Source organism: Delphinapterus leucas, chromosome 14, assembly GCF_059928025.1.
Source record: "Delphinapterus leucas isolate spDelLeu-1000000601 "Yukka" chromosome 14, BTC_Dleu_Yukka2, whole genome shotgun sequence".
Taxonomy (NCBI): Eukaryota; Metazoa; Chordata; class Mammalia; order Artiodactyla; family Monodontidae; genus Delphinapterus; species Delphinapterus leucas.
Genome location: NC_143142.1, coordinates 63,161,345 through 63,188,104, shown reverse-complemented (window position 1 = coordinate 63,188,104; position 26,760 = coordinate 63,161,345). Strand labels below are relative to the sequence as shown.

The 26,760-nt window shown below is 39.3% G+C and overlaps 1 protein-coding gene across 2 annotated transcripts in view; it reads left to right on the top strand.

The window, feature by feature from the left end:
• The first annotated feature begins 2,807 nt into the window (after positions 1–2,807).
• HDHD2 (haloacid dehalogenase like hydrolase domain containing 2) overlaps positions 2,808–26,760 on the top strand; it is a 38,474-nt gene continuing 14,521 nt past the window's right edge. Inside the window, exons 1-4 of one of the 2 annotated variants that reach the window (XM_089895147.1) lie at positions 2,808–2,966; positions 14,991–15,101; positions 17,586–17,794; positions 22,999–23,083. In XM_089895147.1, coding sequence (XP_089751273.1) covers positions 15,001–15,101; positions 17,586–17,794; positions 22,999–23,083 — 395 coding nt within the window. In that variant the 5' untranslated portion in view covers positions 2,808–2,966; positions 14,991–15,000. The remainder of the gene's footprint in view (positions 2,967–14,990; positions 15,102–17,585; positions 17,795–22,998; positions 23,084–26,760) is intronic. The other variant, XM_022561799.3, reaches the window with a different exon arrangement.

Below are 26,760 nucleotides of genomic sequence, written 5' to 3'. Positions count from 1 at the left end.
CACTTGTGTGTATATGCGTGTGTACTCATGAAATGACCTGAGACAAAGCAATACATCTGAGTAAAATAGGAGGCAGGATATTGCTAGTATGCTAGCCAGAACCTTTTATCATATGACTTAAATAAACTTCTTAAGACCTCAGTTGTTTTTGGCTCCTTCCTCTGTAAAATTAGTCAATAACTGTTTTAGAAGTCTGCTCCAGATTATACACACACACATATATATATATATATATACACACATATATATAATTTCCAGGTCACTGACCTTTGATCCTAGATCAAAGAGATGTTCTTCTGAAGTAAAATGTTTTTGGTGAAATAAATTACTTTCTTACTGACAGCTTCAAAGTTATTACCAATAATAAAATTTTGATACCAACCAAAATGGAAATCTTTTTTGCTAAAATTTTCCTTGGCCCCTGATTGGTCATTAGATGTCAGATATAGTGAAAACATCTGTGCAAGGACCTGGGACACACAGTGGGCAGTGTCCACCGATACTAATGATCAAGGTAAGTTATGGAATTCTCTTTTTGTTTCAGTTCTGATACTGTTTTTACACCTCCGCTCCTCCTCTGGGTTCTTTTTTTTTTTTTTTTTAATTTATTTATTTATTTTCCCTCTGGGTTCTTTATCCCATCTTTTCCTTTCTCAAGTTTTCCTTCTGAGGTCCCATCCCATCTTTACTCATTTTGCCCTTTGGCAGGCAAAGCCATTTGAGTCTTTCGGTAAGGAGGAAGCCATTAGTCGTGTTCCATCATTCCACATCACAGGGAATGACACCATACTACCCAATTGCCCAAACCTGGAACCTAATAATATCTTGATGCCTTCCTCTCCCTTACCCTTAATCTAATTTACCACCAATTTCTCTTACCTCCTAAAGATTTCTTAAATTTGTTTTGTTTGCTTTGTTTCCACACTTTTTAGTTTAAGCAACTCTCTGTGGCCCTGCAATAGATTCTTATCTGGTCTCACACACATTTTGGCACCTCTCCCATCTGTTCTCCATATTGCAGCCAGAGTAAACATTTAGAAAAATGCATGTCTTAATATTACCCACCTTCGGTGGTGTTTTAATCTGGTCAAAGACAGCTCCTAATTCTGAAGGGGAAGCTAGGATCAGTTTCCGTTTCCTTCAAACAAGTAGGCCCTCAAACAGAAAACTTAGACTTAGTAAATATAAGACGAAAACAACCTCCAGACCCAGTGAGGAGGAAAAGCAAAGGGTCCCTAGTCCAGGGAACAGGAAGTGTTATAGCTTACAACATGGCTGACTGCAGCAGTGGGCAGAGGGGATGTTGGCAAATGAGTCCCCAGTCAAGGGCAGATCAGCAGTTTTGTCAAGGGGTTCCATAGGTGTAAACTAGAGCCTGTATTCTATTATGTCAGACTGCTCCTGAAAGCTTTTCATTTAGTCATTTTCATATAGAGTGCATAGGATGACCGTCTCTGCACTCAAGGGGTTTAATTTATTTGGATCAAAGGGAGACAAGTGGAGACTCCCAACATGGGTGTGGGAAGGGAGCAGTGAGGGAGGTGGTTCTATGTATCCCAAGACATTGCTCCCCTAGGGATAACAGGCAAGACCTGTGGTAGCTGTCCGTCAGGGTAGGAAACTTGACAGCGTAAAGTTTTGGAATAGCTGATGCAAGAAAAGAGGGACACTGCTGCTAGTGGTAGTGGTTAATAAAAGACAGCAATAAGTGCCAGATGCTGTTCAAGTAGGAAAGCAGGAAATGACTTCAGAGATTGGGTGTTGCAAGGGAAGTATCAAGGAGATGACTTCTGAGATAGCCCTCGAGAATGGGTGAGACGTGTAAGGGAGAACAAACCTGACTCCATATTGGATCTGTTCCTTTAATCTGTGTGCTCTGTTGTCTGTTCTTAGTTATGGTGACTCTGCACCTTTGTAAAGGAATGTTGCCCATAGCCTGAAATAGAGCCCATTCTCAAGGCTCTGCCTCCCAGGCTCATCCTTTAAAGCAGGGGTCCTGGTCCTTGGCCTGTCAGGGAGCGGGCTGCACAGCAGGAGCTGAGCGCCGGGCGAACGAGCGAAGCTTCATGTGCCTCTCCCCATCGCGTGCACTACCGCCTGAACCAGTCCCCCGCCACCCTGTCGGTGGAAAAACTGTCTTCCAGGAAACTGGGTCCCTAGTGCCAAAAAGGTTGGAGACCGCTGCTTTAAAGGTGTCATACTTTTTATTCCTGTAAAGATAAAAACTTGCAGAACAGAGGATAACATCTGTCTTCTTGAAGGTTGACAGGAATATGGCGACCTGACTTAAGTGGACAGCTAAAAGAACAAAGGATTATCACATCCCCTCTGGGGTCTGGCTGGCACCAAGAAGTCTGCAACAACCAGCCACACCACCCTCCTTTCAGTGTAAAATAAGTCTTGAATTCCAACTCAGACGGGTCTTTGGGACACCAGTCTGCCACCTTCTCAGTCGGCTGGCTTTCCAAATAAAGTCACCGTTCCTTGCCCCAATACCTCTTTTTGCCCTGTTGTGAGGACTGGAAAACAGAAGTGGTGGAGTGCGCAAGGGTGGCGGCAAAGAAAGGTAATAATACTTGGTTTGACAACACTGCAGTGGAATGAGAAACTGCTACTGAGCAAAGGCAAAAGTTTTTGTTTTTCCTGCTGCAACCAGGCCCAGTAGGCCCCGCCCTTAAGGGAGCAGGTCTCGATAATAACTTACCGTTCTGTTACACGGTGAGGAAGGTGCAGTACTAGACCCCGTAGTTGGTCTTCGAAACCGGAAAGTAGCCCTGGACGGATGGGGCGGAGACATGTGCGGAGAGGCGGGACTTCCGGCACGGCCCTTGGGCCAGTTTCCGGCGTCCTCAGGCAGCCGCCCCGGCGCCTTTTTCCCCGCCAAGGATACTGCGGAGCGGAGCTTCTCTGCTGGCTTCTCTGCTAGCGGGGCGTTTGCCTTTGCTGAGGACGGCGTGCGGAGCCCGGTGAGGAGCCGCACTGGGACAGGCGAGCGCCCGCCTGTCTGGAGGCTACATTTCTTTGTGAGCTGGCTGGGGACATACCGGTTGGGTTTCTAGGCCACCACCCTCCTGGGGCCCGGACCAACCGGCCGCTCGCTCTTTGAGGATTGCCCACCCCTCGCGGCCTTCGGCGCGGCGCCACCACGCGTGCGCGGCGCGGGGCGAGCCGCACTTCCGCCAGGTCTCGCGTGCGCGGGGCGGATGGTGGCTGTGGGGTGTTAGTCCTTCCCCCTAACGTGCCCCTGAGCTGTATTTCGAAGCCGGCGTCCCTTCGGGTCAGTCTGGCGTTTGCCAGGAGCTGGAACTTGCGGTGAGGGAGGGTGCGTGACCAGTCTTGAGGCCCTTTCCCACCCGGGAGAAGGAGGGGATTGCAGTTGAGTTAGTGCTGAAAGAGCGTCGTTCGTGGAATCCTTCCAGTTATGGAGGCCGGGATCCATGCGTTTCGCTAATTAAAAACTCTTTATTGAGCGATCAGTAGTAGTACAGGGGGAAAGGCAACAGCCCTTTGACTCACAGGCTCCACGGATGGAACAGAGTGAGGAGTGTACTAATGGAGCACGCTGGGGGGTCCTGGCCCAGCCTTGGGAGAAAAGGAGTTGGACTCAGGAAAAACAGGAAGTGATATTTGTCTGAGACCCAGGGACTGAAGGAATTGGTCAGGGAAGGGAGGATGTAGGCGACAGGGGTGGTAGAATTCAGGGAGCAAAAAGGTTTCAGACAAAAGTCCAGCGATGAGGGAGGTAACGTATAGGACTGGTGGGCGACTGCAGTGCCATTGAACTTTGGTGCAGGAGTAGACACAAACGAGTTGGAGAGGTAAACCAGGGCTCTGGACACCAGTGTACATTGTTCATATTTTATCCTGGGCGCAGTGGGGAGTGACTGCATAATAGCATTTGTTGAGGGAGTGCATGCAGTGTGGTTCCCGACTTTTTCACTGGAAGCATATGGGGAAGAAAAAAGAATTTGTACTCTCCAGGGGGTGAGTATAAATATGTCCAGAGACATATTGAGAAGAGCCCCAGCCTCCCAGGAGAAAATTTATATTGAAATCTGTTTTAAATATTTATGTACGTTCTTAATGATAGGCCACAGTATATCCTTATTTTGGTATAAAATGTTTTCCCATATCCTCAAATTATACTAATGCTTTAGGACTGTATCATATTTATCCTGTGATTTTTGTAGCCCTTGACACATCCATCATGTCCCCCCTGCCAGCACACACACACCCACCCCCAATACGCATATATGACCTATAACCCAGCCTTTCTATTTGTGGAACACTGTTCACAATATATGTATTACTTCCTTTAATCTTCCAATCAACCATTAGAGGTGTTATTCTTTCTACTTTAGAAATGAAGAAACTCAGGCTGAGATGTTAAGAAAATTGCCCACGTGCACACAGCTAGTGAGTACAAATCCAGGCATGTACAACTCCTTAGTTCTTGTACTTAACCCCTGCACTGTTGCATTTCAAAAAATGGATTTGGAGCTAGAAATAGGGAGAAGAGTCGAAGCAGAGAGGACATTTAGGAAGTTGTTGAAATAGGCTAGATGAGAGATGATGATTTCAAAACTAAGATAGTTTTAGTAACAGTGAAGAGAAGTGAGTGGATTCAGGACTGTACAGGAGGTAGCACTGACATGATTTGATTTGGCCCTTGACTGGTTGGGAAGAAGGCTTGGGAGAGTCGTGGGTACATCTACATTGATGGTGCTGCCATTCGCTCAATAAGGGTTGCAGGATGAAGAGCAGCTTAGAGGGTAACAAGGACTTGGATTGAGATGCCCCTGGAATATTCAAGGGGAGATGTCCTCTGAAGTATCTTGAAGAGTTCCTTTTGGGATGAGAGAGAATTTACTTTTGTTCTTTGCATTGAATATGTACCAATATCAATTGTTTATGACTTTCTAAAGTATATCCCACATAACTTGTTCAAGCCATGTGAGATGGTGGGACGTGGACTCAATATAAACAAACATGGACCAGCTTTGAAGCCTTTTCAGTTTTCTGGGGTGATACTAATAGTTTACAATTACAGTTTATCAAGTACTGACTTGTAGTTCCGGTAACAAGTATTGTAAAAATTTAGACAAGAAAAGAGATCATGGCAGAAGTGATAGAGGCCTGTAGTGGAGCTAACTGAAGAAGTGTATTTTGAAGTTTGAGTGGTACACCTCAGTTATGTTCTTATAGGCCTCAGTCACTCTCAGATAAGCTCTATAAGAGCATTTTAGAGTTTAAAAGGTATGTTCTATGGAACTGATGAAAGCGCTTTGGTAACATTAAGTCTATGTGGACCCTTCAATAAAGATTAGAATTATCAATATTTTTATGACCGTTTAGTGGTTCTGGTTGGACAGTTTTTTATTTTTTTGAACAGTACAATTCTTTTGTTGTTTTTCTAGTCTTGTTTATATTTTATTCTTTAATCATCTTTGGAGTTAACTTTTTTTTTTGTGGCTGGGCCGCACGGCTTTCGGGATCTTAGTTCCCGGACCAGGGATCGAACCCAGGTCCCAGCAGTGAAAGCACCGAGTCCCAACAACTGGACCGCTAGGGAATTCCGAACGGAGTTAACATTTTTTTATTGAATATTAGGTGCCTCTAATAAAACTTGGGGTTTGAGAGAAGAAGTTTTAGGTTCTTCTGTATGTAAAAAGAGAATGCTTTGTCTACATTTTGCATAGCCTTACCTTTTGTGGTGCAATGTATTTTAAATTAAAGAATCCTTTGTCACACATACAAATAGAGTCGCTAGCAAAAGTCTAGTCTTTTGAGTAACAAACTGTTTCCCCTCTCAGGCAGGTAATAGTTGATGCTATTGTTGATGTAATCCTCCATTTCAAGGTCATAGTAAAGATCAGAAATCGAATAACATATGAGGACTGTTATAAAAGAAAAGATTTTGCAGTGGAATCTTGATTAACCAGAGCTCTTAATATCTTTTTTTTTTTCTCTGCACTCTCCCCCCATCCCCCAGCAGATTCATTATAAAAGGCAAACAGAACCAGGGAGTTATTTTAAAATCAAAATACTTGATGAGGGTTATACTGATGTATAATGATTGGACTAATTTAGTTTTTTATAAAATTAAATATATGAGAAATGACTGACTAAAACATAACAAGACTAATTTTTATTGTGAAATATGTAATCTACACAAGATTATGCAAAACATATGTAAGTTTTAAATAATTATGATAAAAAACACCTGTGCACGCACTGTCTAGGTCAAGAAGACTTTAGAGGCATCCTTGTGCTCCTCCTGGTTTGTATCTCCTCCCCATCGCCTGGAGGAATCCCTATCCTCTTGTGTTAATCATTCCCTTGCTTCTCTTTCCAGTTTTATCACCTATGTGTGCTATAATATGGAACCATACGGTATGTAGTCTTTTGTGACTTGATTCTTTCACTCTGTAGAAGAACATTACCTAGGATGATGTAACTGTAGTTCATTCATTTCCACTGCCTTTCACATTCTGTGTATGAGTATACCACAATTTATTTGTCCATTCTTCTGTTGATAGACATTTGTATTGTTTCCAGTTCTGGCTTTTACAAACAGTGCTGCTTTGGACATTTTTGTTTGTGTTTAATGGTAGAGTGTGAAAGACTCTCTCGAGGATATAATACCTGGGAGTGGAACTGCTGGGTTATAGAGCATAGTGATTCCAAACCAGTTTCCAAAATGATTGTACTGTTTTATTGTCTCACTAGCAGTATAAGGGAGTTGCCTTTTTTTTTTTTAACATCTTTATTGGAGTATAATTGCTTTACAATGTTGTATTAGTTTCTGCTGTATAACAAAGTGAATCAGCGATACGTATACATATATCCCCACATCCCCTCCCTCTTGCGTCTCCTTCCCACCCTCCCTATCCCACCCCTCTAGGTGATCACAAAGCAGAGAGCTGACCTCCCTGTGCTATGGGGCTGCTTCCCACTAGCTATCTGTTTTACATTTGGTAGTGTATATATGTCCATGCCATTCTCTCACTTCGTCCCAGCTTCCCCTTCCCCGTATCCTCAAGTCCATTCTCTACGTCTGTGTCTTTATTCCTGTCCTGTCCCTAGGTTCTTCAGAACCTTTTTTTTTTTTTTAATTTTTATTTATTTATTTTTGGCTGCATTGGGTCTTCGTTGCTGCATGGGGGCTTTCTCTAGTTGTGGCGAGCGGGGGCTACTCCTCATTGCGGTGCTCGGGCTTCTTATTGTGGTGGCTTCTAGTTGCAGAGTGCAGGCTCTAGGTGCGTGGGCTCAGTAGTTGTGGCTCGTGGGCTCCAAAGCGACGGCTCGGTAGTTGTGGCGCACGGGCTTAGTTCCTCCACGGCATGTGGGATCTTCCCGGACCAGGGCTTGAACCCATGTCCCCTGCAGTAGCAGGTGGATTCTTAACCACTGTGCCACCAGGGAAGCCCCAGAACCATTTTTTCTTTTTTAGATTCCATATATATGTGTTAGCATACGGTATTTATTTTTCTCTTTCTGACTTACTTCACTCTGTATGACAGACTCTAGGTCCATCCACCTCACTACAAATAACTCAATTTCGTTTCTTTTATGGCTGAGTAATATTCCATTGTATATATGTGCCACATCTGCTTTATCCGTTCATCTGTCGATGGACACTTAGGCTGCTTCCTGGCTATTGTATATAGAGCTGCAATGAATATTGTGGTACGTGACTCTTTTTGAATTATGGTTTTCTCAGGGTATATGCCCAGTAGTGGGATTGCTGGGTCATATGGCAGTTCTATTTTTAGTTTTTTAAGGAACCTCCATACTGTTCTCCATAGTGGATGTATCAATTTACATTCCCACCAGCAGTGCAAGAGGGTTCCCTTTTCTACACACCCTCTCCAGCATTTATTGTTTGTAGATTTTTTGATGATGGCCATTCTGACCGGTGTGAGGTGATACCTCATTGTAGTTTTGATTTGCATTTCTCTAATGATTAGTGATGTTGAGCATTCTTTCATGTGTTTGTTGGCAGTCTGTATATCTTCTTTGGAGAAATGTCTGTTTAGGTCTTCTGCCCATTTTTGGATTGAGTTGTTTGTTTTTTTGATATTGAGCTGCAGGAGCTGCTTATATATTTGGAGATTAAGCCTTTGTCAGTTGCTTCATTTGCAAAAATATTCTCCCATTCTGAGGGTTGTCTTTTCGTCTTGTTTATGGTTTCCTTTGCTGTGCAGAAGCTTTTAAGTTTCATTAGGTCCAATTTGTTTGTTTTTATTTCCATTTCTCTAGGAGGTGGATCAAAAAGGATCTTGCTGTGATTGATGTCATGGAGTGTTCTGCCTATGTTTTCTTCTAAGAGTTTTACAGTGTCTGCCCTTACATTTAGGTCTCTAATCCATTTTGAGTTTATTTTTGTGTATGGTGTTAGGGAACGTTCTAATTTCATTCTTTTCCATGTAGCTATCCAGCTTTCCCAGCACCACTTATTCAAGAGGCTAGGGAGTTGCTTTTGAAAACCTTTGATATTTTCTGACTTTTAAATTTTGCCAGTCTTTTTTGTTGTAGTGATTTCATTCTGCTTTAAATTTACATATCCTTGATTACCAGTGAGTTTTGAACATCTTCATTTGTTTATGTGCTCTTTTGTAAAGGATATGTTGATGGTTATTCATTTGTTTCAAATTTGTTCCTTTTTAAAGGATATATTGAGATCCTGTGCCATTTTTCTATTGGGTTGTTTGTCTTTTTCTTAATATTTACAGTTTATATTTCCTGGATTCTGATCCTTTCTCACATGTGTTGCAGATTTGTTTTTCACTCTGTATATTTCTACTCTTTCTCTCTTTACAGTACTTTTGAAATATCTGTCTTTTCCTTTATTCCTTTATGCTTTTTATATCATAAGAAAGCCATTCCTACCCTCAAATCATGAAGATACTTTCCTATCTAAAAGTTTTACAGTTTTGCCTTAAACATATGGTTGTTTAATCTTCCTGGGGAAAAAATGTGTATGAGGTATGATATGGGAGTCCAATTCCATTTTTTTCTCCTATGGATAGTCAGTTGTTCAACACCATTTTTCTTTCTTCACTGGTCTCAAACACTATCTCTGTCATATATCGAGTTTCCACACACTGGTTGGGGTAGGGGGTGGGGGGGTCCTTTTTTGGGTTCCCTATTCTGTTCCATTGACTTTGTCTCTTTATGTGCTAATACCATAACATCTTAGTTAATTACAAGACCTGATTAATTGTCTGGATATTAGGGAAAGCAAGGCTCCCATTTTCTTTCTCTTCAATCTTGGCTGAAGTGTCTTGGCTATTTGCACTGGTGTGTAAGTTTTAGAATCAGCTTATCAAGTTCCACAAAACCCTTTTTGGGATATTGATTGGAATTGCTTTGAATCTGTTGATCATTAAAAGGGAAAACTGATATCTTTGTAGTATTGGGTCCATTAATAGATCTATCTATATATTTGTCTTCTATGTGTCTTTCATTATAGTTTTATAATTTTGCCATAAAAGTGTTGACTTCTTTTGTTAGACTTTCCTGGTAACTGTATGCTACTATAAGTGATATCTTTTTTAAAATTAGTTTTCTAATTATTTGTTTGTGACATAGTGATTTTTTTTAATTGCTATACTTTTTTACTTTGTTAATCTGTTTTAGATTCTTGAATTTTTTGTACATACAGTCAAATCATCTGTGAATAACGATAGTTTTGTGTCTTCTTTCCAATCCTTGTACCTTCTTTTTCTTGCCTTACTGCACTAGCTAAGGTATCATTTGTAATGTTAAATAGAAGTGGTGAAAGTAACATCCTTGTGTTATTCCCTATCTCAGTGCTTTCAGTATATTACTGAAAAGTGATATCATAGTATAAAGTATAAGTTACACACTGATAAATATCAGTATATTACTGATAAATCTAATGTTGGCTATATATAGGCTTTTTGTAGATACTCTTTTATCAACTTAAAGAAGTTCCATGGCTCAATATAGTAATGATCTCAGTCTCCCAATATTGCTTTATAGATTCAGTGCAGTTCTAGTCAGAATCCCAAAAGGGGGGTTTTGGTGTTTGTTTTGATGGAAAATAACAGTCATCAGCATGGATGAATCTCAGAAATACAATGTTGAGCAGAACATGAAAGTTGCAAGATTATGACTTCATTCTTATAAAGTTAAAAGACATTAAAGCTGTGTGACAGGTAAAAATATAAAGAAAAGCAAGAAAATGATTATCACAGAGTTCATTATGTTAATTACTTCTGGGAGGTGGGACAGGAATGTAATTGAAGGGGCTCATATAGGACCCTCAGCAGTGTTGGCAGTGTTCTAATCTTAAACTAGGGACTGGCTAAGCACACAAGTTTCATTTTTTATATTACTATTATTATCAGGTATGAAAACGTCTTTCTTTTGCCTTCAACCCATTTTTAAGAGAGATCTTTATAAAATTTGTTTTCCTCCAAGAGTTGAAAATTTGTAAAAATATTGCAATGAAAACCATATACCTTTCACCCAAATTCACTAATTGTTAATATTTTGCTATATTTGTTTTGTGTTTCTCTCATGCATTGCACTTATTTGTCATGTCTTTTCACATTCCTTTAATTTAAAACAATTCCCAAGCCCCTTCTTTGTCTTTTATGACATTGATATTTTTGAAAAGTTCAAGCTAGTTGTTTTATACAATTTGGAATTGTCTCATGTTTCCCTCATGATTGATTTGTGTTAAACATTTTTGGCAGAAATTCTACAAAGACAGGACGACTACAATGGTCTATCTCAGGAAGCACATAATGTCAGTTTCTCGCATTATTAATGGTGTTACTTTGATCATTTGGTTAAGGGGGTACCTGGCTGTTTTCTCCACTGTAAAAGTATCTTTTCTCCTTTGTAGTTAGTGGAGAATCTTAATTTGTGGGTGATTATTTGAGCCTGAGTGATTAAACAGTTGACCCTTGAATAATGTGGGTTTGAACTGCATGGGTCCACTTATACTTGGATATTTTTCAGTAGTAGACACTATGGTGCTACACAGTTGCTGGTTGGTTGGATCCAAGGATGCAGACGAACCCTGGATGTGGAGTGTGGACTCTAAGTTATGCATGAATTAACCCCTGCATTGTTCAAGGGTCAACTGTACTATTCCCCAACAATTTTTCATCAAACGGTTTTATCATGTGTTATGCATTTCTGTTATTTTTTCTTTTTGGTGCCCCAGATTTGGCTAGTTGGAACCCCTGGTTCATGTGTCCTTTTGTCCACCTGTGACCTGGTAAAACACTATGTTGGCTCACCTTGTATTTTGGCTGACCCAGTCCAGGTTTTGTTTAGTGCACTTTAGCTGCGCTCATAGCTATTGGAGTCTTGTTGCTTCTTGTTCGTTTTGGTGGGCGGTGCTAAGAAATATATGTGTATTTAAATTGCAAATTCATAATGACACCTCTGATTCCAAACCAACACAGGCTTCTTCCTGTCCTCCCATTCCATGTTTATAGCTCTTTTCTTCCATTTAAGAACCCTAATTTTTTTAAACATCAGCAGTATATTTATACTGATTTGCTCAGTCCTATAACATGCACAGAATTATTTTGGAACTCATACCATTACCAACAACAAACCTACTAAGTAAAGTTCAAGATTTCCTTGCACTTCTTTTGTCCTTTGCATATATCCTATGGCAGGGCTAGAGTCAGCACTCTGCAGAAGTTGTCTTAGATTAGTTTGTGTTTGTATTCCATTTTAGGGCTGGTTTTGTTTAAGTTTGAATATTATAAACCATTAACATGGTTCAAAGTCAAAACTAAGCTTGGGCAAGTTAGTAACTTCTCAGTGTCTCAATTTCCTCCTATGTAGGATTGCTGAGAAGTTTCAATGATGTAGTAAAGACTACAGAGTGTTTAGCACGTGCAGAACACCTACAGCGTCCAATAAATATGAGCTGTTCTTATTTCCCTTCTTTCTTTATGAATTCCTCCCAGTCGCTTCTCTTGCTTTTTACTTTTCCTGGTCTGTGACCCCAGGCTATGCATGGGGTGGGGTAGGTGGGCAGGTGGAGGGAGGTACTTGTTACACAGTGATGAGTGGGAAGGAAGAGGGCACATCCTTTATGTTCCTACTATGTGCTTATCACTGCCAGGCATTCTCCTTAACTCAGCGAGCCCTCACATCCCCGCAGGGTCTTTACAAGTATTCTTCCTCTCGTACAGACGAAGAAATGGAGGCTTAGGATGATGAATGCTCTTGCCCAGGGTTACTCAGCTAATCCTGGACCCTGGACCTACCTCACCCTCACCACCTGGCTCTGCTTCCCCCACCTGCTGCATCTCCCTCACTTAGGACCCAAGTTCTAGCTCACTGAAGGGAAACCCCGCTCAGATTTGGGGAGCACATATAAGGAACAGAGCAGGCCTGGATCCAGCCGGAGCACCGTCTCTATGCCTTCCTCCCTCTGTATCCCTCCCCAGTCTGGACCATGCTGACAGCTGGCCCTGTGGGAAAATGCAGTTCTCTCCAGTATGCCCGGTGACAAGTCCTCTATGCATGCTGATCAGCAGCTAGCACTTGCCAGCAATTGGCTACAGTTCTGGGTTTAGGCTGGGTTTATTTTTTGTATTTATACCTTGTGTGCAGAGATAGCTGACTTGGAGTAGGAGCGGGGTCTGGAAAATGAGAGAAGCAAAGGAGCTAAAAGCTAGAAGCTGAGAGGGAATTCAGGGGTCATCTTTGCTATCCCTCTGCCTCCTGACAGGACTACACCTACGGGAGAGCAACATTTAAAAGGGTAACACTGGGCAGTCTGGAAACTACTGGCAGCTTTGGGAGATGGACCCAGCAGGGACTAGCAGGCCGATGTTGAAGAAGAGAAAATCGGGGTGGGGGGGGTAGTGGTATGTGATACACTGATTCTTTCATCCCAGATTGCCCAACTGCAGGCAGTAAAGTTTGAGGATTCAGGATTTCCCTGGTGGTCCACTGGTTAAGACTTCGCCTTCTAATGCAGGGATGCAGGTTCAATCCCTGGTTGGGAAGCTAAGATGCCTCGCGGCCAAAAACACAAACAAAAAAAGATTGAGGCCTCATCTTGCCTCCCTGCCCCACATATTGAAGAGAAACTTAAAACCAGAGAAGGCACTAGACCAAGGTCACACAGTGAATTTGAGGCAGAACCAAGACCAACACCTGGGCCTGGTGACTGCCAGTCCTGAGCTCTCACAATGACATCTCAGAGGGAGCTAGTTAGGAGAGAGAGGTCTTCCCCTCCATCCACCGTGCGTCCCATGGATGTCGTAAACCACCTGAGAATTCTTCTGGTAGAATTCTCCACAAATTCTTGTTCATTGACTACTTGTATCTCCCCTGGTTCTTTCCCCCTTTTCTTTCTGCTTCTCACTTTAAAGAAGATGGCTTTTCCAGCTCTGCTCTCACATCAGGGCTTGACATAGTAAGTGCTTAGTACGCATTTGCCCTATGAAGATACAATGAATGGGGCAACGTGGCAACATCCTGTAAGGGTGAAGATTAGCACATGCCCTCAGACTGAGGAAGACCCCAGAGAAATGTTCACACACACGGCCACCAGGAGACATGCAGAAGGATGTTCATAGAGGTGCTCTTCACTATAATAAAATGTGCAAAACTACCTAAGTCTTCATGATCAGGAGAACAGAAAAGTTAAATTGTGTTTTCACACAATGGAATACCACACAGCAGTGAAAAATGAATGACCTATATCTACATGTGTTAACATGGCTACATCTCACAAACAGTGTGGAGTGGTAAAGCAAGTCATGAAGTGTCTGTAGAAGAACAGTAATACAAAGCTTTCAGCACATCAAAATCAGGAAAGTAGTAACCTTGGGGAGGGGGAGAAGTGGAATCAGATCAGAGAGGGTACACACAGTGCTCTAACTCCTTCAATGATGTTTTATTTTTGAAGCTGAATGATGGGTAAAGGGGGTTGTATTATCCTTGATACCTTTTGTATGTCTGAAATACTTTATTCTAAAAATTTTTTAAATGGAAAAAAGAATAAGTTAAAAAAAACTAAAAATGAAGTCCCATCCTATTCTCTTTAGCTTCCACACTATTCTTACCCCCTCCCTTATTATCTTTAAACCACAGATATACCTTATACTCCACTGTATATATGATATAACTCATAATAAACATATTTTAAAGGGAAAATATGCAAAAGGAAAGTCAGACATTGTAAGGTAAGGAAAACATCTCCTGACTAAAGTTGCTTTGTAACTTGAAATTTCCTCCTCACTGACCAGTATAAATACTGGTAGCTCTTTGGCCATATATGCTGCTTCAGGATATAACAGTGGAGATGGGCGATTAGAACATTTCATTGTATATAACCAAAGAGGGAAAAGATTTTGCCAGTGATTTAGGGCTTCCTTCCATCCACCCATTCTTCAGAGTACATTTTCTCATATGTAAAAATAAATGCATGGGGCTTCCCTGGTGGCGCAGTGGTTGAGAGTCCGCCTGCCGATGCAGGGGACACAGGTTCGTGTCCCAGTCCGGGAGGATCCCACATGCCGCGGAGCGGCTGGGCCCGTGAGCCATGGCCGCTGAGCCTGCGCGTCCGGAACCTGTGTTCCGCAACGGGAGAGGCCACAACAGTGAGAGGCCCGCGTACCGCGAAAAATAAATAAATAAATCTGGTTGTCTATTTAAAAAAATAAAAATAAATGCATGAATTGTTCCACGAAGAGTTATTTTAAGAAACCTGAAGTAAATAGTAACCTTTTTTTTTTTTTTTTTTTTACCATTTTTCCTTCCTGTGGTTTTAAGACTGAAAAAAAAAACCCTAACCATTATAAAAGTTTTATGGATCAAATTTGGATTTTTGATTTTTAAAAAACTTTTTTTCTAAAAGGGAGGCAGCTTAACACTAAGTATCTGTCTAGATGTGAATGATATTTTGAAGACTTACCAGTTTTTAATTGTCCATTGTTTCCTAAACTGTATTTTTAGTTTCATTTGCTCTCTCTTAGGGAATGAAAGATGGCAGCATGCCGTGCATTAAAAGCTGTTTTGGTGGATCTCAGTGGCACACTTCACATTGAAGATACAGCTGTGCCAGGCGCACAGGAAGCTCTTCAAAGGCAAGCTATCCTCCACGTTCAGCTGACAAATATGTTTGTAGGTGCCGTTTTACCAAGGCAGATCATTAGCTGAATGGATGGCCTTAAGGTGGCATTTCACCAGTTTACCATATATACAGGAACTGCCTTGGGCTTAGCTAGAAGATGTATGCATTGTAATAATCTTCCAGACATTGTTCTCTAAGCCTTTTGTTAGGTTTGGCCTTTTGATTTAGTCTTTTTGTTCTTTATGTGTATCTTTTTCTAAGTCGGTAGTGTAAATTTGGGAATGAAAACTCGAGACTCTGAAATGTGGAATAAGTAGCATTGGAAAAATCACAAATGAATCCTGGAATCACAAAACGAAACACACACATATACAAAGCCATAGTTCCGCGCACTCTTCTTCATCTAAGATCTAACACTGAGTGTGCAGCTGCTCAAAGAAAGCTTAATTAAGGAACTTGAAATTTTAGAATTATTTCCATTAACTAAACTTAATGCTTTTGAATGTTAGAGATTGTCTTACATTTCTGATGCATCACCACAAGTCTAGATACAAAATACATAATGAAAGCTTGGTAAAGTGAACTGAATGTGAATGTTTGTTCCTCAAAAAAGTACTCCTCAGTACAACAGAACTAGTAATGTTATTAAGCATCTCATCTTCAAATAATTTAGAGTTTTCAAAATCAACAATAGCATGTGGTGCTTTGTCATTTTCAAACCTTACAATATTCACATAGTATGCTGTTGTTCAGGAAATCCGGTGACTAGTATCACAGTGCCAGGTATTATGGCAAGAGATCAACACTGACTTGGCACTCTCTCAAGGAGCTTACTCTCCATTTGGGGCTTCAGTGAGTGTGAAGAGATTTTAGATCTGGTAGGTGTCATTTGGAAGCTGTTGACTTAGCCAGCAGTCATGACATTCATTTTACAGGTGGACAACAATATGTTTAAAGCCTGAAGTAAATCAGTTGGAGACGGGCACTTTCTCTTGACTCCTTGCCATGGTCTCTCTCAGACTTTCTAGGGAAAAGGATGTCTGTCGGTCAGTCTCCTCTCCTGTTGGACAAGAGCTTTTACTGTTGGACAAGAGCTTTTACTGCTTCAAAGATGAGCTTTCTGCTCTGGATGGAAAGAAAAATCTTATTTCTGGTGAACAATGAATGACATCTCTAAGTACCTCTGTAAACTATGAGCCTGCCATTCTGGAGGGGCAGGAGCCTACAGATTGTTCTCTCACTGACACTGGCAGGTTTCCATCCCAGAGAGATTGCTATACTGTCACTGCCAGTTTTGGTTTCTATAGAAACAAACAGACTAAGGGAAGTTGAGGGACTAGCAAAAAGAAAAGGTTTTTAAAATGCTCGTTAAAAATGATATGATCATTTCAGTACTTAGACTTGTTCATTTTTAAGATAATAGTTACGTTGAAGTATTCAATTTCTTTTGAGAGATAAACTACCAAATTTAATGTGTTTTTCAGAAAAGCTACCATACAGATATTATAGAGGTAATCATGATTATAATGAACTATTTAATCATATAAATTTATGAATGCTCTTTGAGTGAATTCTTAAAAATCTCTTTTCTGTTTTATTTGCTTGCTTATTTTAAATTATGGATAGTGCTTTATGCCTTGTGTCTGTTTGGGGCAGGTATAAGATAAAAAGCAACAGGGTATTAATATAAAAATTTAAATTGTAGGTAAATTATTTTTAGGTTAAAGCACTGTGGGACCAAGAAAATAATTTTTGTTTTGAAAGAAAGCTGGATTATCATGAATTCTTTCTCTGATACCTGATTGCCAGTTTAGGTTCCAAAAGCAGATTATGGAATCAAAAGTAGTTCAAAGGGAAAACACATTCCAGTCTGTAAAAATGGAATGTTTCTTTCTCCAAGTAGTTTCTGTTTGTAAACTTAGTAGCACATTAGGGCTTAGCCAGTGTCTAATTGGCTAAGAGGAAGGAAGAACTCTTGAGATGTCCTCTGTTCTTTTAGTATAGGGGGTCAGACCCTGTCTAGGACGTAGGCTGGAGTTCTTGTCACAGGCCTACTGCTGCCCAGCTGTGTACAGCTGAGCCCAGTCATTAATCCTCTAGGCCTGAGTTTTCTCATCTTCAGAAGGTTACACTAGTAGATAATCTCTAAGATAACTTTCACCTCTCATATTCTGTGAGTATGGTGGTTACTAAGTGTTGAGTTTTTTTGTTTTATTTTTGTTTTTTACTTCTTTACTAAAACCCTGTAGTAAAATTCAGTTAAAGTGTAGAAGGCCCTTGAAAGGGTAGACTTTACAGCCTTTGGAGATGAAGCAGTCCACAGGGTGTGGATAATCTGTAAGCAATTTTTAATAGATTATAAAACCTACTGGCCATAAAAACACTTACTCAGTGACTTACTCTTAATTTTCTGACCTTTGGCAAGTGCTACCAAATTAGGTTTTATGGAGCTGGAATGTAAAAGTTGCCTATTGACACCTGAATTTTACTTTTCCAGGTTACGTGCTACTTCTGTAATGGTTAGGTTTGTGACCAATACAACCAAAGAGAGCAAGAAAGACCTCTTGGAAAGATTGAAAAAATTGCAGTTTGATATCTCTGAAGATGAAATATTCACTTCTCTGACTGCAGCCAGAAACTTGGTAGAGCAGAAACAAGTCCGACCCATGCTGCTGGTTGATGATCGGGCCCTACCCGATTTTAAAGGTAAGAGAAATTTGGAAAGATTTAAAAATTGGTTCTTCATATCTGCTTATAAATCATTCTTAAAACTGGATGTTTAGAAGTATTTAGTCAGATTTCCTCTGTCATCAGTAGTTTGAATCTAAATTGGTGTTTCTCAAACCTGTTTTGACTGCACTCCAAAATAAGTGAAACACATTACATAGAAATCCAGGATGTATGTATGTGTATTTGTACATGTTAAACAGTACTCTTACTTGTGAGATGTACTCTATTTTCCATTTGGCTTACTTAACTGTGTGATTTTGATACTGCTTAGAGTCCTCCAGATTAGTTTCACAATCTACTAATGGATCATGGCCCACAGTTTGAAAAAACACAGGTTAAGATTTCTTTGAGTATTATAATCGTCATTCTTGGAGCCACGGTATTAGTTTGATTATATGAGATAAACCAAGGTCAACTTGTTTAAAAATAGATTTCATTCTGTATGGATTGAAGTTTTTGCAATGACCATGAAATATTTTCAATCAAGAGAAAATAAAACTTTTCTCTTTGGAAAAATTAACAAACTGGAAAAATATCCTTGTGTTATGAAGCTTTGCAACACTGCTTTTTGTAGGTGATACTCAGAGTGAAATACACAATATAGAAAAAGTGGGTATAAATACATCATTATAAAACCATGTGATAGCTTTACAAATAATGATTAGAGAACTTCAGCATGGATATATAGTTAGGCAGAACCTCAGAACTTATACTATCAGGAAATATAACTGTATATCAATCAGAATTTGCAAAAAACAGAAACCAACTTTGGGTGAATTAAATAGAAAGTAAATTTATTAAAAGATCTGACTAGGGCTTCCCTGGTGGCGCAGTGGTTGAGAGTCCGCCTGCCGATGCAGGGGACATGGGTTCGTGTCCCGGTCTGGGAAGATCCCACATGCCGCAGAGCGGCTGGGCCCGTGAGCCATGGCCACTGAGCCTGCGCGTCCGGAGCCTGTGCTCTGCAACAGGAGAGGCCACAACAGTGAGAGGCCCACATACCAAAAAAAAAAAGATCTGACTGCTGACAGGATATAAGATGGCACAACTCCTGCAGAGAGGAATTTGGCAGTAGCTCTCAAAATTGCATGTGAAGCAGTACTGCCTCTTGTAGGAATCTACCTCCAAGATGCAGTAACAAAAATGTGCAAGGACATACGAATAAGGTAAGTTGTTCATTATGACCTTATTTGTAATAACAAAAGATTGGAAACAGCCCAAATGTTCATTGGAAGAGACTGATTAAAACTATGAAATGTCCACAAAATGGAATGCTTTGTAGCTGAAAGATAAGTAATGGCGAATTCTATATCCTGATAAGAGTGATCTTCATAGGATATATTAAGTGAAAAAATTATGTTATAGAAAACCTTACACGCTTTTATCTGTGTAAGAAAATGAGAGGAAAATAGATATAAACGTATTTGTCTTATATTTGTGGAAGGAAGCTGAAGGATGATAAATGAAAAACTAGTAAAAATGGTTATCTAAAGGGGGAGGGTGGGAAGAGGAGAGGTGATTTCTCTAAAAGTACGTTATTATCTAGTTTTGACTTTGGAGCCATGTGAATATTTTACATATTTAAAAGACAATTAAAAAGTTAAAAACAAACCAATCCCTGAAAACCAAAAACAGATTGAAACAAATGAACTCTATATAAAGTTGGTGACATAACCACTCAGAGAAAAGAATTACTTCAGATGACTTTAAAATTCAGTATTTTGACAGTTCATTCATGGGGGGATCCATTCTAAGGATAAAAGAACTGCAAAGAAATCTAAAACTGCATTCACTAGTATTAGTGTTATTTTGTACTTATAGATGTATTATATGATAAAGTAGTAGTTACGCTAGTATTGTTAGTACTCCAGATTTTAAGTGTAAGTGAAAAGAGATAGAAACATAAAAATCAGATGAGGTATGTATTAATTTTGAATTAAAAATATTATCATCTCCCTTATTCTCTCAAAAAGTACATATTATCTACATCTTCTAAAAAGGCATATAAGCAGTGAAGCCCAGTGGTCAGACTGGTGTCTACTATGGTTTCCCACTTTAGTTCCTTGGAGAAATGGGTGATTCCAGATCTGGGCAGGCGTTGTATGAGTCTGGGATAACTAATTGTTAGCAAGGAAACTATCGAAAACTAGTAAGGTCATGCCTAAAGGACACTGAAGCCAATTTGAAGGGATAGTTTGAGCATCAAAAAGAATACTGATTGCAATAGATTGCAATGCATCATACGTATAAAAAGTTCAAAATGATATTCATCCCACAAAACTCATTGGTCACTATGGGAAGTTGTTAGGGCAGTAACTCATTCTGAAAATGGATAAGCGAAACAAGCATTTATCCTGCCTTTCCTATTTTAACTTATAGTAACTAAACATTTGATGAGGGTAAGTTCTTTATAGAAGACTTATAGCTAGCAAATGCAAAAGGAATGGCAGAATTAGAAAATCACCATTTGGCAAACCCTAGTGACAAAGTGGGAGAGTGGCATGGACATATATACAGTACCAAACGTAAAATAGATAGCTAGTGGGAAGCAGCTGCATAGCACAGGGAGATCAGCTCGGTGGTTTGTGACCACCTAGAGGGGTGGGATAGGGAGGTGGGAGGGAGGGAAGGAGACGCAAGAGGGAAGAGATATGGGGATATATGTATATGTATGACTGATTCACTTTGTTATAAAGCAGAAACTAACACACCATTGTAAAGCAATTATACGCCAATAAAGATGTTAAAAAAAACAAAACAAAACAAACCCTAGTAAAATAGGCAACAATATCAATAGATTTTAAACACATTAAGTGAAGAGTTGATGGGGAACTTCAAAATGGAGGAATCAGGCTGACACCACTTGAACCTATTGATCAGTCTTAACATGACTGGAAGTAGAACACGCAGAACTCTTGTGCTTCGTGATGTGATATAATTGGAAATTCATAGCATTGCCTATAAGTACTCTTGCCTAGTAATTGAATGTGAACTTATGAAGCCTCTAGATTCAATTACTGGTTTAAAGGAAATAATAAGAGTAAAGGAATAAATTAAATAATATCACAAGCAATCAGCCAAATCCAGAATGTGAGACCTTTTCCAAGATTAATGATCTAGTTGCTCCAGTAAGTGGAGAGGAATGTTGCTATAGAATGAGATGTAAATGATAACAATCAAATACAATATATAGACCTTGTTGGGTGCCAATTACATATCAGATGTAAAAAGACATTTTGAGACATTTGGGGAGATTCAAATGTGGACTAGGTATTGAGTGATATTAAAGAATTATTTTAACTTTGTTGGTGTAATAATGTTAAGGTGGGTTTTTTTTTAGGTCTTTATCAGTTAGCGATACATACTGAAATATGAAAGGGTGAGATGATACTGGAATATACTTAAAAGACTTTAAAATATGTAGAGAATGGTAAATAAGATTGGCAAAACGTTGATGACTGCTAAAGCTGGGTGATGGGTACGTCAGGGCTCATTATGAGCTAGTCTTTCTACTTTTTAATATTTTTTACATGTCCATGACAAAAAGAAAAAAGCCTGTAGCCCACAGAACTAACTGCCCAGGGGAGCTGGAGGTTAGCCTCGGGGGCTGTGCGCTGAGGAGCGGCGTGTGACATCTCATGCAGAGCTGATCCGGCGCCCTCAGTGTCCCTGCTGAACACTGACCTCTGCAGCTTGCCTGTTCACCCCAGTAGCACTGGAGATTGGAAGTTCCACCTAGCACTGCTGCCTCAGAATTTCCAGTGAGGTTCTCCCTGCTGCTTTATGTTCCTAGCTCCCAGTTTAAAGCCCGGGGCGGGGTGGGGGGGTGCTTTTGATTGGCAGAACCTCTGTCTCAGGCCAGTACCCGTAGCTGCAGAGGCTGGAAAATAAGTGTCTGGTGTTTTCACCCTCTCAGGAGAGGGTGAGCTCTGCTCCTCACTAAGCCTTATGAACTAGTGGATTCCCTAATTATGAAAATGGTATTCAGAAACTGGGCTACGAAAAACAATGACAAATACATTCTATAATCAGTGTATTTATATTTCTGAGTTAGCTGAAGTACTGCAAAACAATTTTTTATTCAGATTTTTTACTTTATTTGAAGAAAGTTTCTAGTTGTGCAGTAGTGAGCTGGAGTTGACATTTATAAGCACAATCTCTGGTCTGGAAGAAATCTTTGTTATTTGATGTAAGACTAAACTTGCAACATGTTTGTATACATGAAAATACCCAAAGTAGATAGGTTTTTGAAGGGAATGGAAATATCTTGGCTAATATTGAATATCTTAGCCAGTGGTAGATGGAGATAATAAAAAGAACACATAAAACTCCAACTCTTAACTGTAGCCATTGATTTTATTTTCTTCCTTTAACAAACTTTAACCAATTACTCAATACTCATGGCTGCTGGTAAGGAGGAAATTGGAAATCTTGGGTATCTGCTCTTTCTACTTCTTCCCCTCACATTTTGGTAGAATCGATAATGAGAATGCTTAAAGGCAGGCAATAAGAGAGGCAAATAGGAATCGGCATATGGATAATGCACAGACACTTCAATCAGAGTTTTAATAACTGTGATGGTGGAAGTACTTGTTTGGTTCTTGTATCTAAAGTCTTGTCATCAGGTACCAAGGCCTTAAAACATGCTTTAATTATAGAATAATATTTGTGAAACTAGAAGTGGATTAGGTATTATGTAGAAAACTGTAGACCCTACAGTGCATTCCATATTTATCATGATGGTGTTGGCCTCAGCTGTTATCACCTAGAGAGTCTAATTTCCCTTGCCTGCTAGGTTTTCAGTCCCTCATCAGTTGCTATTGATCTTATAGCTCATAGAGAACTGTGGCTCTTCTTGTTGATTTTAATCAGTAAAGCTTTTTGAAGTTAGAAATTGTTGCTTGTTTGAGAACATCAGGTTACAAGTTTCAGTTTAGATCTTCTAGTTACTCAGTAGCTGTAAGACCATGCAAAAGGAATATACATAAATACTAGGAGACCTTTTTTCTTTTTTTAAGTTATAGCTGATACTTCCAAAGTACACTGGGCAGGATAATCTCTTAAACTTCAGATTATTGCTACAGCAAAAATTTGTTCTTGATTGACTAAAACTACTTTATCATAAAATGTGACATTACTGTTAATTGCATTTTTCAATAATTTTTTCTTTCCATTCCCAGGAATACAAACAAGTGATCCTAATGCTGTGGTCATAGGATTGGCACCAGACCATTTTCATTATCAAATTCTGAATCAAGCATTCCGGTAAGTCTTGAGCTGTTTATTTTTCATGTGATCATATACTCCCTGCTTCTCTTCTTAAGTCTTTGTCGTGTAAGGTTATACATAATTTACTTTCTGGCCACCTAGATTGTAGGTGTACAGATATCTTAAAGATCACTTCAAGATCAACATTAAATATTTATTACTGTCTTCCTTAGTTTTTTTAAAATAATCAATATGTTAAAATGTGATGATCACTGGGGTTTTTCCGGTTCTTAGGATCAATATTCTGGGGCAGAAATTCATAATCAAATTGTAAATCTAAAGCTAGGAGTTTTATCTTTTATTATCACTCCTGTGTTTCTTCACTGACTATGATCTCTGAAGGAAAATAAGATCCAGGCTAATTCACCCAAAACAGTAAATGTGATTCTTCCTCCAGAGAGAATCCAGGCTATCGAAAAAAGTTGGCACGTTTGACCACACTTTCAAAGAAATTATTCGACGAGTGATAATGGTAGTCTGATCTGTGATTGTGGCAGTAGGGATGAAGAAAATGAGATTCTGGTATTGTCAACATGACTTGATGGACAGTTGGGTCAAGGGGGTGAAGAAGAACAGTGAGTCAACATCTAGATATCTAACCTAAGTGCCTGTGATAGAGAACACTCCCTGTGTGGGTTCAGGAGGTGATGAGTTTAGGGTGGAGCTCTTCGAACTGTGGGCTATATAAGTGGAGGGGTTCCAACAGCTGCTGGTAGAAATTGAGGAACCACAACCGACATGTAAAATGTTATAAATCTTCAATTGTGTGTGCATTTTACCGGTATGAACTTTCTACTGCTACTTCCAAAAGGCAGGCTGCATACTGGTTCTCATACTTCCTAAACTAAATTGGATCAGAATTCATTTGCAAGTCTACTCTAGAGCGAGATTGTGATTTTTTTCCCCTTGGATTTTTCATTTTTTATAGATTTTTCATCTTGCCTTTTGCTTCTTGTTGAACATTAAACAGTGTAATTTGCCTTTAAATTTATGACAAGTTAAGTAGTCCTACATATTGCATAGATGTACATTGAACTAACTTTAAAAAAAATTTCTTTAATAGCTAGGTAAATTTTTGGAATTTAACATCATTTTCTTACCAATACGAAGATATTCAAGAATCATTCTAACTTATACTTGATGTAGAATTCACTTCTTGATGTATATGTTCTAGAATCAAAATGTTAAAACTCACTACAAGGTTCACACATCTGGGCACATTATTTGATCTTGAAGATGGCTACCCTGTGTACAATCTATGTGGCCAGAAATAGCCCTTTGGGAACAGTCACCTTTTTTCCATTTGCACATTAATTTTAGATCCTCAGTTATGAAAACTATGGCTACTGAATGTACTTTTATTTGTGACTCTCTTAGTTACTGTGACAGTCAAGCCTTTGTTTAAATAAAAACAAATTCACTTTTTATAATTGCTCAGTAGACATTATTTCCCAAAGATCCACTATTGTGCCAGATTGCTTGAGTATTAAAATTTCTTTGCTTCACCTACTTCAGTTTTCTACTCTAGCTTCTTGGGGGACAGGGGGACAAAGGGATTATCTCACCAGCTCCTTAAGGTTTATAACTATAACCAAAACCAGTTTTCATTTGAAATAGAGAACCTGCTATTATATCTTACTTCCAAATTTACCCCCTGCTACATTTTATTCATTTCTGAACCACAGAATTCAAGGAGAAGGTATTGATTGATTTTAGCTGGTAATTTGGGAAGGACCTAATATTTAATAGGAAGTTGGGAGGTCTCTGTCTTAGATTAATACTAGACTCAGGGTAATAAAAATGTATGTTGATATAATACTGAGTTTGTAATTGTTTGCATGCTGTCTAATTAGCACACTTCCCTAACCATATTGATTTTTTTTAGCACTACATTTTAAAGCGTTACAGTGCACTTATAAGTCAACTCTATTTTCACAAATGCACTTAACAGCTGGGTGGAAAGTTAACAAAAGGATTTTAGGTCTTGCCCTTCTTTGCATATTGATGTCTCCGCAGAGACTATGCCTTCCAACCAATGACTACAGCTGTTTGGGTTGTGACATCTCAAATGCACCGCCAATTAGTTAAATTACTATTCAGGTTCTTAATGAGGATAAACATTGGATTTTAAACCCCGTTGCATATCTGCCTTGAATACCAGCTTTAGGGGCATATTGCCTTCAGGCAGATACATCAACCTTCCACATTACACTCCTCTTATTTACTGTATTTTGAGTGGGTAGGCCCCCCTGAAATGCATAGTATGCTCTGTCTACAAAATGTCTTAAATGTCTGAATAAAATTGAAAACACTGAATTTTAAAGAATTGATTTTGGGGAAGGATGTGAACCACTTATAGGGGATAGACGTGATTTGGGCTTGGATTCTATGAAACATTCAAATCCTGAGAGCCATGGATGGCTTTTTACCTTTTACCTAATACTAAAAGGTACAAAGTGTAATATAATGAATACCCATATGCCTGTCAATCGGTTTAAGAAATACAAGTTATCAACACGTTTGATATCCCGTGTATCCCTCCTCAGTTTTGTCAGCCAAGACCCAAAAGTAATCAGGATTGTCAATTTCTGTTTATCATTGTCTTGCATTTCTTTATACTTGTAACACATATGTAGGTATTTCTAGACTATATGTAGTATTATCTTGCATGTTTTATACTTTATGTGTGTATCAGTTTGCTTTCTTCCTTAGAAATAATGTATGATTCATCAATATGAATGCCTATAACTCCATTCATTTTCACAGTTGTAGTACTAGCTTGTAGCAAGGTCTTTTTTCATCTTCTGACCTGTTAGGGGAAAAAAAGCTTGAGCATTTCAGTAAGGGACCAATTTTAATTAAATTCTATTCGGAGAAAGCCTACCTGGGCAAGCAGATCACTTAATCTAAATGAACTTGGTATTAACAAGACTAAAAAATATCTTACCTCAAAATTAATACGTCCTCCCGGAATAAAGATGCAAAGGTAGAGAATGGACTTGAGGACGGGGCCGTGGGATAGGGTAAGCTGGAACGAAGTGAAAGAGTAGCATTGACACGACCAAATGTAAAATAGATAGCTAGTGGGAAGCAGCTGCATAGCACAAGAAGATCAGCTCGGTGCTTTGTGACCACCTAGAGGGGTGGGATAGGGAGGGTGGGAGGGAGGCGCAAGAGGGAGGAGATATGGGGATATATGTATACGTATAGTTGATTCACTTTGTTGTACAACAGAAACTAACACACCATTTGTAAAGCAATTACACTCCAGTAAAGATGTTAAAAAAAATTAACATGTCCTCATTGTGGAAATTTTCAAATGCTCAAAAAAGAAACATGAATAAACAAAATTACCTGTGATTCTCCACCTAAGAGAACAACAGTTAACATTTTAGCATATAGCTAGTTGATTTGTTTCCATGCACATATATATTTAGACAAAAATGAGAGTGTATACATACTATGCGGTAATTGCCTTTTAAAAAGCTGACAATATATTGTGCATGTTTTTCTATATTCTTAAATATTCTTCTAAAACATATTTGATTCCCAGAGCATATTCCACTTTAAAAAATGCAATAAATTGTGTAGCCATGTATTTCTGATTGTTAGTTATTTCCAGGTTTCATGAGTTAGTTTTTTATAAAAAACTTCTGAATGTGTTTGTTAAGCAA